The sequence below is a fragment of the Mesocricetus auratus genome, unplaced genomic scaffold (genome assembly GCF_017639785.1).
Source record: "Mesocricetus auratus isolate SY011 unplaced genomic scaffold, BCM_Maur_2.0 Super-Scaffold_4256, whole genome shotgun sequence".
In the NCBI taxonomy this organism is placed as follows: Eukaryota; Metazoa; Chordata; class Mammalia; order Rodentia; family Cricetidae; genus Mesocricetus; species Mesocricetus auratus.
The window spans coordinates 23,677,964-23,692,385 of record NW_024429182.1 but is presented as its reverse complement, the minus strand read 5'-3'; the positions used below and the strand labels follow the sequence as shown (position 1 = coordinate 23,692,385).

At 40.4% G+C, this 14,422-nt stretch overlaps 1 protein-coding gene across 5 annotated transcripts in view; it reads right to left on the bottom strand.

The window, feature by feature from the left end:
- The window catches only part of Ide (insulin degrading enzyme), an 89,470-nt gene that overhangs the window by 34,266 nt on the left and 40,782 nt on the right, over positions 1 to 14,422 (bottom strand). For all 5 annotated transcript variants that reach the window (XM_021224833.2, XM_005063650.4, XM_040744995.1 and 2 more), the window contains 6 exons: positions 11,424 to 11,546; positions 8,312 to 8,424; positions 7,735 to 7,897; positions 5,349 to 5,441; positions 4,881 to 4,972; positions 3,359 to 3,439 (listed from right to left, as the gene is read on the bottom strand). In XM_021224833.2, the coding sequence (XP_021080492.1) occupies positions 3,359 to 3,439; positions 4,881 to 4,972; positions 5,349 to 5,441; positions 7,735 to 7,897; positions 8,312 to 8,424; positions 11,424 to 11,546 (665 nt within the window). The remainder of the gene's footprint in view (positions 1 to 3,358; positions 3,440 to 4,880; positions 4,973 to 5,348; positions 5,442 to 7,734; positions 7,898 to 8,311; positions 8,425 to 11,423; positions 11,547 to 14,422) is intronic.

Sequence of the window (14,422 nt, the reverse complement as noted above, 5' to 3'; positions counted from 1 at the left end):
CAGATTTCTAATAAATTAAGTTTATTGTTGTATAGGTCTCTTTCCTTCAATTCGTTTCATTCCATTAGCAAGCACTCTGTGGTCCTGCATGTTACTCTGTTCCCAGCCACATCTTTATCTTCTCCAGTGCTAGAGACTACACCAGGGCCTGTGCAAACTCAGCAGACCCTTCCTCAGCTACTCCTGGCCCAACCTGACACATCCTTAAGTCTCATAATGTGATGATTCTGCCAAGTACACTGTCAACCTTCATATATTTATATTACTGATACTTAAAAAAAGTGGCCAGGCGGTGGTGGCGCACGTCTTTAATCCCAGCACTTGGGAGGCAGAGGCAGGCGGATCTCTGTGAGTTTGAGGCCGGGCTGGACCGACAGCCTCCAAAACAATACAGAGAAACCTGGTCTCGTAAAACCAAAAGTAGGATCTTATTCTGTCAGCCAGGGTAGCCTGGAACTTAATATCCTGCCTCAGCCCCCTACAAACATGAGTCACTACACCTGGCTCTCATATTTGTTTTGAGAAAAAAATATATTTCTGGTTAAAAACTAACGTTTACTAATGAAGAAAAATTGGAAATGAAATACTGACACCTACAGGAATTTTAATATACAGTGCATACATTTTTATGAATAAATTTCTCTCAAATTTCTATGAGTGAAATCAAGCATTTATAAAGTTGTAGAAAGAAATAGATTATATTTTGACTCATGTATAAAACTAATAGAGAAGTTTTTGTTGTTTTAGTGACAGTAATTTTTTTTAGATTATTTATTATGTTCTGCCTACATGTATGCCTGCAGGCCAGAAGAGGGCACCAGATCTCATTACAGATGGTTGTTGAGCCATCGTGTGGTTGCTAGGAATTGAACTCAGGACCTTTGGAAGAACAGACAGTGCTCTTAACCTCTGAGCCATCTCTCCAGCCCCCGAAAGTAATTTCTAAACTACTAGGATGGATAGTATGGACTGGATGGCAACCACCACTGCTTGACAAAGTTCCAGCATTTCGACATTGCACACCACACTTCAGCACCTTTTACTTTTGTTTTCAATGATTCTCACTACTTATGCCTTTCCTTTTGGGAAATGTTTTGTGGACTTTGGTAAAGGATGGAAATGTGTACAATGGTAGTTTCTCTAAATTAAATAAAATAATTCTTTGGAAAAAAAAAACCCTGCCATGATGGAACCAGGAATTCTAGTATGCCCTTCCTAATTACGCCAAGAACAAGAAAGAGATTTACTAGACACACCTGATCCCAAGGATGAACTACTCAGATCCCAAGTCTGAAGTCATTAAAGGTAAGAGTTTGGTTAATAAATACAGGTAAATCAGAATGGTACGGTAGGATGGGAAAGATTAAGACATTAGGACCTTCCCTTTAAGGAGTGCTGAGAGAACAGGCCCATGTAGTGAAGACTGTATGTAACACGGTGTCTGCTTCCCAGAAGTTCTTTTCCAAGGTCAGGCATTTGCATAAAGGTCTCCATTCCCCTGGGGGCTGCTTGATATCATTCTCATCTCGCAAGAGGAACTTGTGGCCCTTCATTAACATATGACTGGTGCCACTGCCAAGGTCAATGCTGTATTCCTCAACCCTTGATATTAAATTATACCCAGCTCACATGCCCCTTGCCTCCTGTTTAATCCTATGTAACTATATATAGCATGTAAGTGTAATCTTTTCTCATTAAAGGCTGCTGGCAGCCATCATAATTCACCCTCATATCATGTCCGTCTCTTCCTCCAAACCTCCAAGCAGGTCTCTGGCAAGAGACCTGCTGATTCATCATGAAAATTTTGTTGTTGTTTTTTCGAAACAGAGTTTCTCTGTAGCTTTGGAGTCTGTCCTGGAACTAGCTCTGTAGACCAGGATGGTCTCAAACTCACTGAGATCCACCTGCTTCTGCCTCCCGAGTGCTGGGACTAAAGGCGTGCACCACCACTGCCCGGCTCATCATGAAAATTTTATTGAACACCTTTTCTGTGCTAGCTACTACTTCAGGTAGAAAGGGTAGAAAGACATGAAGTCTTTACTCTCCAGGGAACATGTATTCTAATTGGTACAATAAACAAATGGTGCAATAGTAACGACAGCTACTGTGAAAGAAATAAGAGGGGCACAGGCAGGGGCATCATTTGGGAGGCCAAGAAAGGTTTTCCTAGACACCATCTACGATAAGGAAAGACAAACACAGATGGAAGCACTCCATGTACAGACAACAGCAAGGTCAAAGGTCCTTTAAAAAAATCCAACCAAGCTGGGCGTTGGTGGCGCACACCTTTAATCCCAGCACTCGGGAGGCAGAGGCAGGCGGATCTCTGTGAGTTCAAGACCAGCCTGGACTACCAAGCGAGTTCCAGGACAGCCTCCAAAGCCACAGAGAAACCCTGTCTCGAAAAACCAAAAAAAAAAAAAAAAAAAAAAAAAAAATCCAACCAACCAAAGGAACAGCCGGGCTTGATGGCACAGGGATGTGAGACAGCCACTCAGGAGGACTACAGTTCTAGGCCTGCCAGAGCTAGTTAGAGCAACTCAGCGACAGCGTTTCAAAATGACAAAAACACAAGTGCAAAGAAAGAGGCCTGGGCGCAGCTCCGTGGTGCAGAGCCCACCTAGCCTGTGGGTCATGGGTGAAAATGAGAAAACTAGAACAAAACGGGAATGGGACGGGAGGCTGGCGAGAGGCTGGGAATGTGGCCAAAGAGCCTGGCACCTCGCAGATTACGTCGTAGGCCAAGCATGGTCTGGGTTTTAGGATAACTCTAAGGGAAAACTGTTCAAGAATTTTAAACATTGGGATAAAACAATCTGCACTTAGTTTTCAAAACCCACTGGGGGGCTGGAGGCAGAGTTCAGTTTTACAGTGCTCATCTGGGCACACATGTGGCCTTGAATGTGACCCCAACACCACAAAATACTTTTTAAGATGTATGCCTTTAAAAAAAAGAAATCACTGAAGCTAGAAAACTACTGTGGAGACCGAAATGGAAAACCAAGATAAGAGACCACGCAAGTAGCACGAGTAAGAAATAACAGCAGCTCACACTAAGGAGGTAACAAGGGAAATTTGGAAAGTTGACAATATAAAATGTTCAGAGGGGAGCGCCTGACTCTTGCTGTGGAACTGAAAAATGCAGCCAATAAGCAAAACTCCCACATAATGAAAATACTATAGAGGGAAATTTTTAGGAAAGGAGCAGTAATATTCTAAACATATCTTGTCATCAAAGGTTGCTCTGTCCTAAACTGGTTTTATGAGTCCCAGTTGTATCATTTGTGTAGTACTATAGTAACAAGCGGAAGACTTAAAACGATGCTACATACCACCATAAACAGGAAAATCAACTTACATGCAATTTTCCTGCAATCTTGGATGTATAGCCCCGAGGTCTCTCTTTATCTTTAAACCTAAAAGCAACAGCATTCAAGTCCTAAAACACAAAGTTAATCAGTTAGACATAAGCCAATTATTATTCAGAAATACATTTCTAGTGTTTTGTTTGAACTACCGTCTTTGTACTCACAATTTTATCATTGTTCAACTTATGAAAAACTGTTAGTACTTGACTTAGGAATGTATATGACATGGAAAAGTAACTTAAAAATTATCAACATAGGCATAAATAAAAATAAATAAACAATTCTAAATGAAGATAACCTGAGAAGAGCCACACCCAGGCATGACAGCACAATGTGGAATCCTAGCACTTTAGGAGGCTGAAATAGGATCAGAGTTCAAAGCTGGCCTAGATGACACAGCAGTAAGATGATAATTTTTAAAAAAAGGGGGGGAATGGAGATCTGCCGCCTAAATCAGTCAAGGTATCAGAGAACTGTGTACAATCTGTGAAATCCAAAAATTCCACAGATGATTTGAAACTTGTTCAAAGAAATGTTGCTTGTTAGAAATTATTGTCATAATTTCCACAAGCAATAATTATAAATCTCTGTCAAGTATGACAGGATATTTATTCTTCAGGCTGGAGGTAGAGCTCGGTGGTAGGGTGCTTGGCTAGCCCACTCAAGGATAGTATTTGATCCCCAGCACCAGGGGAAAAGTTACCCAATCCAATATTCGTGTCAGAGTTATACTAGGTCTTTATATATAAAGTATTTTTTAATCCGTTTTAAAACAAGTCTTTGAAAATCTGAAAGACAGCTGGGTGGTGGTAGTTTTGTCCCTGAACTCAGAAGGAGGAGGATCTCTGAGTTCGAGGTTAGCCTGGTCTATAGAGAAAGATTCAGGACAGTCAGGGTTATGCAGAGAAAGCCTGTCTCAGAAAATAATAAATAAATGATAAAGGTAAGATAAATTTAAAAACTGAAAGACAAACACTTACTGCTTTATATATATATATATTTCTAAGAAGGCCAGATATGGTGGTGCACACCTTTAATCCCAGCACTCAGGAGGAAGAGGCACGGGTAGAGTTCTGTGGGTTTGAGGCTGCCTTGTTTACATGGTGAGACCCTGTCTCCAAAGGGGGGCTGTGAGGGATGGAGGCTTTTCTACACATATGATAAATCACTTTAAAGAACACAATTATTACACATGAAACAGTTTATTGTTTCTTTTACAGCTTTATCACTAGATCTAAAAACCCATCTCACACAACTTTGGGTAGGAAGTAACACAAACCCTGAAAAATGCTACAGAGGCTACGTGATACCTCAACCCCTAAATAGGGCCCCAATTAACAAATTAGATCGCTATAGGTTGCCTTAACTAATTCAACTATGCATTGTAACATTTTAGACTTTAACTAGGGAAAAAACTGAAAGATCAAATGGGCCTTAAAGTTAAATTAGTTCATATATATTTGCTTTTGAAAAATAGATTCCTTAAGAAAAATTTTGGTGAAACAAAAGTACCTTGCACTCTTGGAAAACCCATTCTTGAGGTCCTTCTGCACGTAGCTTCTGAATGTATTGAAACATGTGCAAAATTATATCTTCAACATGTACTGGAAAAAAGGGGCACACTTAAAAACCATTCAGTCCTTGAGTCCTTCAAGCATGGATCACTCCTAAGGGAAGTCAGGCAAGTGGAGATGGTCCCTTTCAGAAAATGGAGTCCTCACCTCCCTGAGTCTGGGTTCATATATCCCACACGCAACCCTCTGGACTCACAGATATGTGACACAATAGACAAGTACACATTCTACTAATATAACATGAAATCAGTTGTTAAGGGGTAAGGGTTATCACAAACAAAGGCCAAGTTACACATGGAAAATACAATGGAGAAAGCATATGAACTACATACAGTGTTTACAGCTTTTCAACATGAATCAGACCTATGGCATGAGAAATTAAAAAATAAATCCAATCAACACTTACATAACCCTTCTTCAGTTAAGTCCACATTAATGATGAAAAACATAAAACCCCGGGCTCCTTCCTTCTGTCCACCAACCAGGGTATTAACCCAGCCTGCAATATTCAAAGAAAAAGGCAATTAGGTTAAATGTGAGACTTTTTAAAGAATTATATTATTATGAGTGCATGGCATGGTGTATGTGTATGTGGTACACACAACCAGAACACAATGTGGAGGTCAGGCCGTCCACCTCCATGTGGGATACAGGGATCAAACTCAGGCCGTCCGCAGCCAGTGCCTCCTGTGATGGGACATGCCAACCCTGGCTTCTTTCATAACAAGGGATTTCTAAAATGCTCACACTAGAGCTAGGGATATAGCTCAGTGGTAGAGTGCTTACTTCACATATATGACATCTTGGTTGCAATCCTGAACACCATACATTCACACACAGAATCCTATTTTTCTATTTAACATTTAAAAAATAATGTTTTTTACTTACATGTGCACATGTGCACGTGTGTAAGCGAAGCTGAAATGACAGGTATTTCTGAACCAACCACCTGGTGAGTGCCAGGATAAGAGTTCCGATTCTCTGATACAAGCGTAAACTTTTAACCTCTATGCCAGTGGTTCTCCTAAGGCTGCATGCAACCCTTTAATACAGTTCCCTCGTGTTGTGGTGACCCCTAACCATGAAACATTCTTCCTTGCTATATCGTGACTGTAATTTTTCTACTGTTATAAATTGTAATATAAATATCTGTGTTTTCTGATGGTCTTAGGCAACCCCTGTGAAAGGGTCATTCGGCTCCCAGAGGGTCACGACCCACAGGTTAAGATCCATCGCTCTAAGCCATTTTTCCAGTCCCAACACTAAAAGAATTTAATTTTATTTTGTTATTGTGCTACAGTGTACACGCAGATGTCAGAGGACAGCTTTTGTAAGTTGATTCCCTCATCCCACCATGTGGGTTCCAGCATGGCACTTTAGGTCATCAGGCTTGGTAGCAAGCACCTTTATTGGCTGAACCATCTCACTGGGCCCTGGGGACAGAGAGACATGGGTTTGCTTTCTCCATCATTAGTTTTTTTTTTTTCTTTTTTCCATATGTGCATGTGTGCTAATGCATGCTCGCATGCGTTTAGGCACACATATGTGGGTACAAGTACGTGGGGGGTCACAGCTGAAGTGCAATCATCCTAGATCACCGCATTCATTGAGGTAGTGTACTGCAATCAAACCTAGAGCTCACTGATATAACTAATCTCCCTAGCCAGTTTGCTCTGGGGATCCCTGACTCCATCTTCTGGAGGTGGAACTACAAGCTGAAAAGTGGGTTCTGGGGAATCTGAACCCCAGTTCTCATGCTTGTATGGCAAGAGCTTTAACTACTGCGCCATCTCCTCCAAGCCCAGTCTTTTAATTACATGCTGTATCTCTCTGTGTGCATGCACGTGTGTGCGGCGCATGTGCTGTTTGTACCTCAGTATGCTTGTGGAGATCAAAAAACGGCCTGAGAGAACAGGTTTTCTCTTTCCACCTCGTGGGCACTGGGGACTGAACTTACGGTGTCAGGCTCGGCCATCTCACCAGCCCTGTGTTTTGTTTTTTTTTTTGTTTTTTGTTTTTTGTTTTTTTGGTTTTTACGAGACAGGGTTTCTCTGTATTGTTTTCAAGGTGTGTTTTGGTATTTCTGAGACAGTCTAGCTATGTAGGTTAGGCTAGCCTTGAACTTGCCAAACTTCAGGTGTGCACCACTACTACTACATCCAAGTACTAACTGTACCGTATAGTTGAAGGAAAACCTCACTCCGGAGGCACATCAACCCCCACCAGCAATCAGATGTGCACTTAAACGTATACAGGCACGACAGTAAGTCCTGAAAGGGCTTTGGAAACCATCTCCTTTCTAGATCCTACACCTTTCTGATCTGATGGATCAATGCAGGTAAATAAGCTGTATGTACACATATGGCTAGGGGGGAGATTCATCATGGGCTTTTCTTTCACGTTTTGAGACAGGCTGGCCTCAAATTGGTGACCTTCCTGCCTCGACCCCTGTCAGGTGGGGTTACAGGGATGTGCCATTGCACTCAGCTGCGCTTTGACTTTCTTAACCTCTTCATCTCTTAAAGCATAGCTGAGTATATGGCTCGGGGGTAGAGCATTTGCCTAGGAGGTACAAAGGTCTGGGTTCAATTCCAATGTGCATGATCATAACATGAAATAGCTCACCTTCACTAATCAATACTCAAAGATAAAACAGGTTTGTGAAAAGGAGCCCCAAACAAACAGCAAAGGCACAGTAACAATGACCACTTTAAGACCACAAACAGTGTCATCTAAAACCATTCTGGGTGACAATGAGGGACTGAGTGAAAGTGCTGTCCAAAGACACTTACCCTTTGACTTGAGTTCTGACAACAGGCTTCCAGGACCTTCATGTCCAATTAGATGACCAAGATAATGACCAGGATTAGATTTGTAGTACTGCTGAAGGTCTGGTATGGGAAATGTCACATATAGATTCCTAATATCCTTAATGGGTACTATTTTATAAAGTTGCTGGGGAGGAAAAAAAAAAGACAAATCACAAAGTATTTGCTATATATAACTTCTACAGAGTGAAATGCTTACTACTAATGAAGAATACTGATTTTGGTTAGTTAGTGCCAGACTGCAAAGAAGTGACAAAGAACTAAATGAATCTGGTTCTCTTTCATTACATTTTTATTACAAGGGCTAAGTGATCTGGGCTTGGTGCCCTAGATCCTGAGACAGCTTTGGATACTTGCCTTCTGGCACTTATAACTTTTTAAATAGCCTGCCAAGGTCACAGCTACACAAACTACTCTTAGCATGCAAAGATCAAAATATATTGGTACAATTTTTATTGGTACATGTCCCTACCACACATAAAATTTGAATCCATGACAATTATATCCACAAATGAAATATAACAGAATTCTGTGCACATACTTTAAGATGTTCTTCTTGGAAAGGGTGCTCGGGAAATTCAGGCAAAGGAACATTTTTATTCTCTACTTCAGAAAACAACTTCACCACCAGATTAGTCAGGTCATCTAAAGATTCTACAAGAAACGATGAGAAAAAAACAGAATTTAACCAATCAGAACTTGAAGCACAGATAGGATTTCAGGCCTTAGGACTTCTGGAAAAAATAAAATTGAAAGTCCCTGAAACTGATCAAGATGAAGCGGCCGGACCTACCACTGACACTGTATCAAAAGCTTCTGCGGACCACTGACAGCTGTGTCTCTCGCAGCCACTCCTGCTGTGCAGACGCAAATGGCCGGACAGTCTTCACAATAGAGTATCTTGCACATACATTGTCCATATAAAATACCTTGCAACAAACTCAAAACAAGTATCAAAGACAACAGAGCACTTAGCTGTGTTCCTGGATGGCTTGGAATTTACTTTGTAGACCAAGCTGGCCTGGAATTCACAGAGATCTACCTGCCTATGCTTCTAAGTGCTGGGACTAAAGGTGTACATTACCACAACCAACCACTTAGCTGTATTTAGGAAAATGTGCATAGTCAGACAAAAGGCAGACCAGGTATTAATTGTTATATGACAAGTGAACTCGAGAATGGACGGAATATATTTGATGCAAGAGCTGTGAGATGGCCAGGCATGGAGGTACACACCTGTCATTCCAACTGAAGGCCAACTTTGGAGTTTTTTGAGTTCTAGACTAGTCTGGGCTAATTATTTTAAGTGTTGAAGGAAAAAAAAAGTCAGGGGACAACTTTATGCAGTGATAAAACATAAAACTTGAGGCATGGTGGGCTGCCAACTGTTTTGTCGACTTTAAGTATTAGTGACAGTGAAGTCCTTTGAACAAGTTCTACCAGATATGTTGAAACTCTCTGTATTTCTTCTTAAAATACAAAAACACAAAGAAGTTTGAAAAAAATTATTTATTTTATGAGTGTTTTGCCTGCATGTATGTATGTATCAAGATCTCCTGGAATTGGATCTACAGATGGCTGTAAGTTATCCATGTGAGTGTTGGGAACCAAACTCAGGTTCCCTTCAAGAGAAAGAAGCACTGAGCCATGTTCCCAGCACCCACAATGGAACTTTTTAAAGGCAAGACATCTGAATAACACTGCTCAGTCTGGCTTTCCCACTAAGCTGAGAGCACCAAAGCCCAGGGAACTGAGCCTCTTAACTGTGACATCAGGGCTTGGTAATCTCACGGTTTATACTTGATCATTACTTAATTGCCAAATGTTTGGACAGTTGGTGCTGCTACAACAAAGACAATGTTTTTGTCCTTTTGTGACAGAGACCTTTCCACGTGGTTAGTCTTCCTCTTGTCCCCAAAGAAAAAGTGAATCATCTATTAATCCAATAAAAGACGTTGTTTCTTCCTCACATCTCTGTAATGTAAGGACACATCGTCCAGAGCCCTCAACTCCACTGAGCTCAGTGCAGAAGCCAGTTAGGTTGGAAGTGATGTGTACTGACCAGGAAGTGAAACATCTGATTTTTTTTTTTGATACTTACTCTATCACTTCCATTAAATCAAAAACACTGAGGGTAGAGCTCAAGTTTAATTCAGCTAGTGCCATTAGCTGTTGGGGGATATTCCATCACACTGTGTACCCTCAGTTTGCATTTGTGTTAATTAAATAAAATGAACCTGGGTCAGGAGGCTGAGTTAGCAACTAGCTGACAGAAGTAATCATAGAGCCTCAGAGGGTGTCTGGGAGAGATAGAGAGACACAGGAAGTAGTAGGGTAGGGCTTGGAGTGGTGCAGTTTTTTCTGGATTGGTTAAGTGGGGAAGCATGGGCCTTTGGAGAGGTCAGCAAGGAAGGAAGGTTAGCTAATTGAGACTAAGTCTCTCTGAGCTAATAGGTTTTCACCCCAGTCTATGAACCTTGAGTCTTATTTATAAATAGAATAGTAGGGATTTAGTTAAAGCTACCTTTAGAGGCAGCGACAGAGCCAGTGCCTGTGGGAACAGGATGTGGCCTGAGCAGCCAGGCCACTGGCAGGGCAACTGAGGAGTCGGAATTGCTGGCTGAGACAGCTAGCAGTAGACTAAGGTGTAGCCACTGTGCCCAAGTTAAAACAACAATTAGTATTTATCCCACATATATTTATTGACAGAGATTATACATTTTTATTGGAGAAACAACACAGCTTTTAGGTACCCATTTTCCAGGACTGGGTTCTATATATCTAGTAATACTGAATATTCTGGGCCTATATATCTTTAGTAAGCAGTATGATGAAACCTTTTTTAAGTTACATGTGTGCATACACATAGGTCAGAAGACAGCCTCTCCAGCCCCCATCTCCATTTCACAAATGCCAAGTCAGATGTTTAGAAAAGTTCACTAACTAATTGGTTCACTATATTTGGCCTTCTAAGTCAGGCTTTTAAACACTATAGAGTGTGAGTTCTAACTGTTACACCATATTCATACATTTTTAGCATTCTGGTTTCCCATTATATATAACTATTTTAATGTTGGGCCAGGCTCCCACCTATAATCTCAATGCTTGGGAGGCAGGAGCAGAAGGACTACCACAAATTCAAAGCTAGCCTGGTCTACACAGTGAGACCCTGCCTCAAATAACCATAAAAAGAAACTGCCCTTCAGAAAGACTAGGGCAACTGAAAGCTCCATTTGCCACCAGCATTACAGAACAGCAGCCACATTCAAACCCAGCATTACTTAAAACAAAGTAAAACCAATACAGCATATTATCAATAATTCCCACCTTAAAAATAAACCTTTGCTGCTTACAAATACCTCCTTCCATCTATTGTCTTTTACACTTTCATTTCATTTGCAAATGTTTTAACTATTATTAAGATCTAATCTACCACTCTTTCACCATGTATCCTTTCTTAGTATAGTTAGAAAACCTACCAGTAATTCACATGTTCTTTCTGGAAGACAGCGAGCTTTGCAGATCATTTTCAAAAAACTATGAGCAGATAAACACCTATACCTCATACCCTTCTAATACTTTGTAAAAAGTCACAATGAACAAAAACCAAAAACTATTCCCCTGATTGTCTGAATTTTTTGAAAAGTTCTTACCTCGACCTAAAACACAAATAGCCATCAGATTGGACGAATAATACGTAGAATGAAACTTCAGGAGTTCTTGCCTCACATCGATGCCTTCTTGGTTTGGTCGAGTCTCAAGAGTGTATTTGTTTCCTAAAAATGGATGAAAAGTATTACTTAGAAAGGCAAACTTTGGGAACTTAATAGTTTCATTATGACTGACACTTAAGAAACTATAAGATGAATGTAAGAAACTAACACATGCTATGTTTGAACATAAAGTGAATAACAGGAACAGGGCAATACAATAAAAATAGATTATTAATTGTATTTATTTCTTTGTTTGAAATAGGGTCTCTATGTAGCCCAGGCTCATTTGATACGTTAGATCAAGTTGACTTTGAACTCAGAGGTCTGCCTGCTTTTGTCTCTGAGTGCTGGGGTCAAAACCACATCTGGCTAACTAGTAATATTTTCAACTAGAATTTTCCAATAGGAACTATAAATGCTATATGAAAACTATGTTTTTTAGGCTAAGAATGGTGGCATCTGTTTATAATCCCAACAGTTGGAAGGCTGAGGCAGAAGGATTGCAGGCCCAGGTCAGACTGCTACATAGTGAGATTGCCGTCAGCCTGAGTTAAAAAGTAAGACTTTGTCTCAAACAACAACAAATGAATAAAAAACTTGTTAAAATCTTCAGGAGATAGGCATTATGGCCATTTTTAGATAAAATGAGACCCACTGGCTTCCACTCACACTTGCTTTAGTTTTCAATTCCCTGTGCATCCTATAATTAATTGAACAGACTCACTGGGGGAATCTTTTCAGAACTTACCAAGTTACTTGTGGAAAGAAAAGAACAAATTTACTATTTTGAGGAAAAGCATTAAGTCTGTGATGTGAATTCTCATGGGTTTCATCTAAATTGGGAAAAATAGGATGCAGTGTCATTTTTTATAGACCTCAAGTGATGCACACGGTATGCCAGTGTGAGCTCTCTTATGAGAACTAGGGTAAAACTGCATGTCAAAAATCTGTGACGTTCTGTAATAAAGACCTTGTAAATTAGGGACTGCTGCTATAGTGAAGTGTAGGAAGGAATCCTGCCTTACGTATATATCACACAAAAAGATGCATGTATTTCAAATGGGAAAAAGTAAACACTATAGCTAGAAAAATAGAGAAGAAAGCTGAATAAACGGTCCTGATGACAGTTTCCCACCCAAACCCCTATGTAGGGAACCATGTGAATGCAGCTGAGCTAACAACGAGCAGTTCACTCTCCAGATACACACTGCCCTAAATTAGTGTTAATTCAGCTGCATCATTTGTACCAAATTAAAATGCTGCTACTTGGATCAGAAATCCTTCCTGGCTCTGTCAATATTAAAGCAAGCCCTAGCTCTAGACCAAGGACATCGGGATGTTGACTATGACCCTTCCTCCCAAGGTCTGCTGGGAGAAATCCTGCCAGTGCACTTTGCTTCTGAATAAAATGTTTGACTACTTTGGGGGGTGGGGGAAGGAAAGAGGCAAAGGGGAACAAAGCAAATGCAAAGCCTATGGAAAATACTTGGAGAATAGTAAGATTAAGTCAGTTAAATATATATCAAGTATTTCTATATCCACAAGTGGACTCTGATACTCAAAACATAAATTAGTTATCTCTGAAGAATGGCAGGGAACCAACACATTATCTTGAAAATTGGTAAATGAACAGAATGAAGCATTTATCCTGTGTAATAATTGTACCACTAACCCAACAAATAGTAGAAAAGGAGATTTTTCTAGTCATTGTATCTACAAACTAATGAACAGGGAATGACTAACAGAATTAAGAGAATCAGAATTAGGGAGAGAAGGCATTGAGGATCAATACTCACTACTTCACAGACAGACAAATACCATATGCCCAATGGAAGAACACTACTATCTATTACAAAGTTGTTGTGCAGTGATATATTGCTTATTATTTATTAAAGCTTGCCTGAGAATTCAGAAAGCAAAGTCAGCCACAAGTTACAGAGGTCAGGCAATGGTAGCACACACCTTTAATCCCAGGACTCAGGATTAAGAGGTAGATGGATCGCTGTTACTTCAAGGCCACACTGAGCTACACGAAATTGATACAATCCTAAAGAGAAACAGCTCACACACCTCTCATTTTTTAAAAATTTATTTATTTTATGTGTATTGGTGTTTTGCCTGCAAGTATGCCTGTGTGAGGGTATCAGGTGCCCTGGAACTAGAGTTATAGACAGCTGTGAGCTGCCATGTGGGTGCAGGGAATCGAACCCATGTCCTCCGGAAGAGCAGCCAGTACTCTTAACCACTTGAGCCCTCTCTCCAGCTCCAGGAGGATCACTTTTAATTTCAAGTCAGCCTGGTCTATGGAGCAAGTTCCAGACCAGCCTAGGCAACAGAGTGAGATCATGTTTCAAAAGTAAAATATAATAGTAATATTAGAGTGCAAAAGGCAAAGGCTTTGGAAGGTCTTGTAATAGAAACCTTAACGTAACACAGGACAAGGAATTAACACCTGCACAATACCACACTGGATATCATAACCCTTTATAAATGGTTGCATTATATAAGTAGAAATCTGATCCTCAAACTGTATTGCAGCTTTCAGCAGTGTGCCTGAAGGTCTCCCTTGCCAATAATGCTGCAATGAACAAACCATGTTCTTGGATTATTACACAAGAGCACAATGGTTAAGCTCATTGACTGAACCAAAAAACCCTAGAGGTAGAGCTACTACTGGTTTTGAGTTGTAGCACAAAGGCATTTAAGCTACTGCTAACTGGATTGTCGCTAGAATCAGAAATCACAAAGTAGAACTAGAGTGTCCATGGTTAGGAATCAGAAGAATTGATATGTCTGAGACTGATGGTCTCCACTTTGTATATATCTGGCATTGAAGCTTTTTCTCTCCCACTTGTTTTTATCCTGTATTAAAGAGCTGTTATAAAAATCCTACCTATCTGTGTAGTTAATTAAAAACAAAGTTGATTATACTTGGTGCA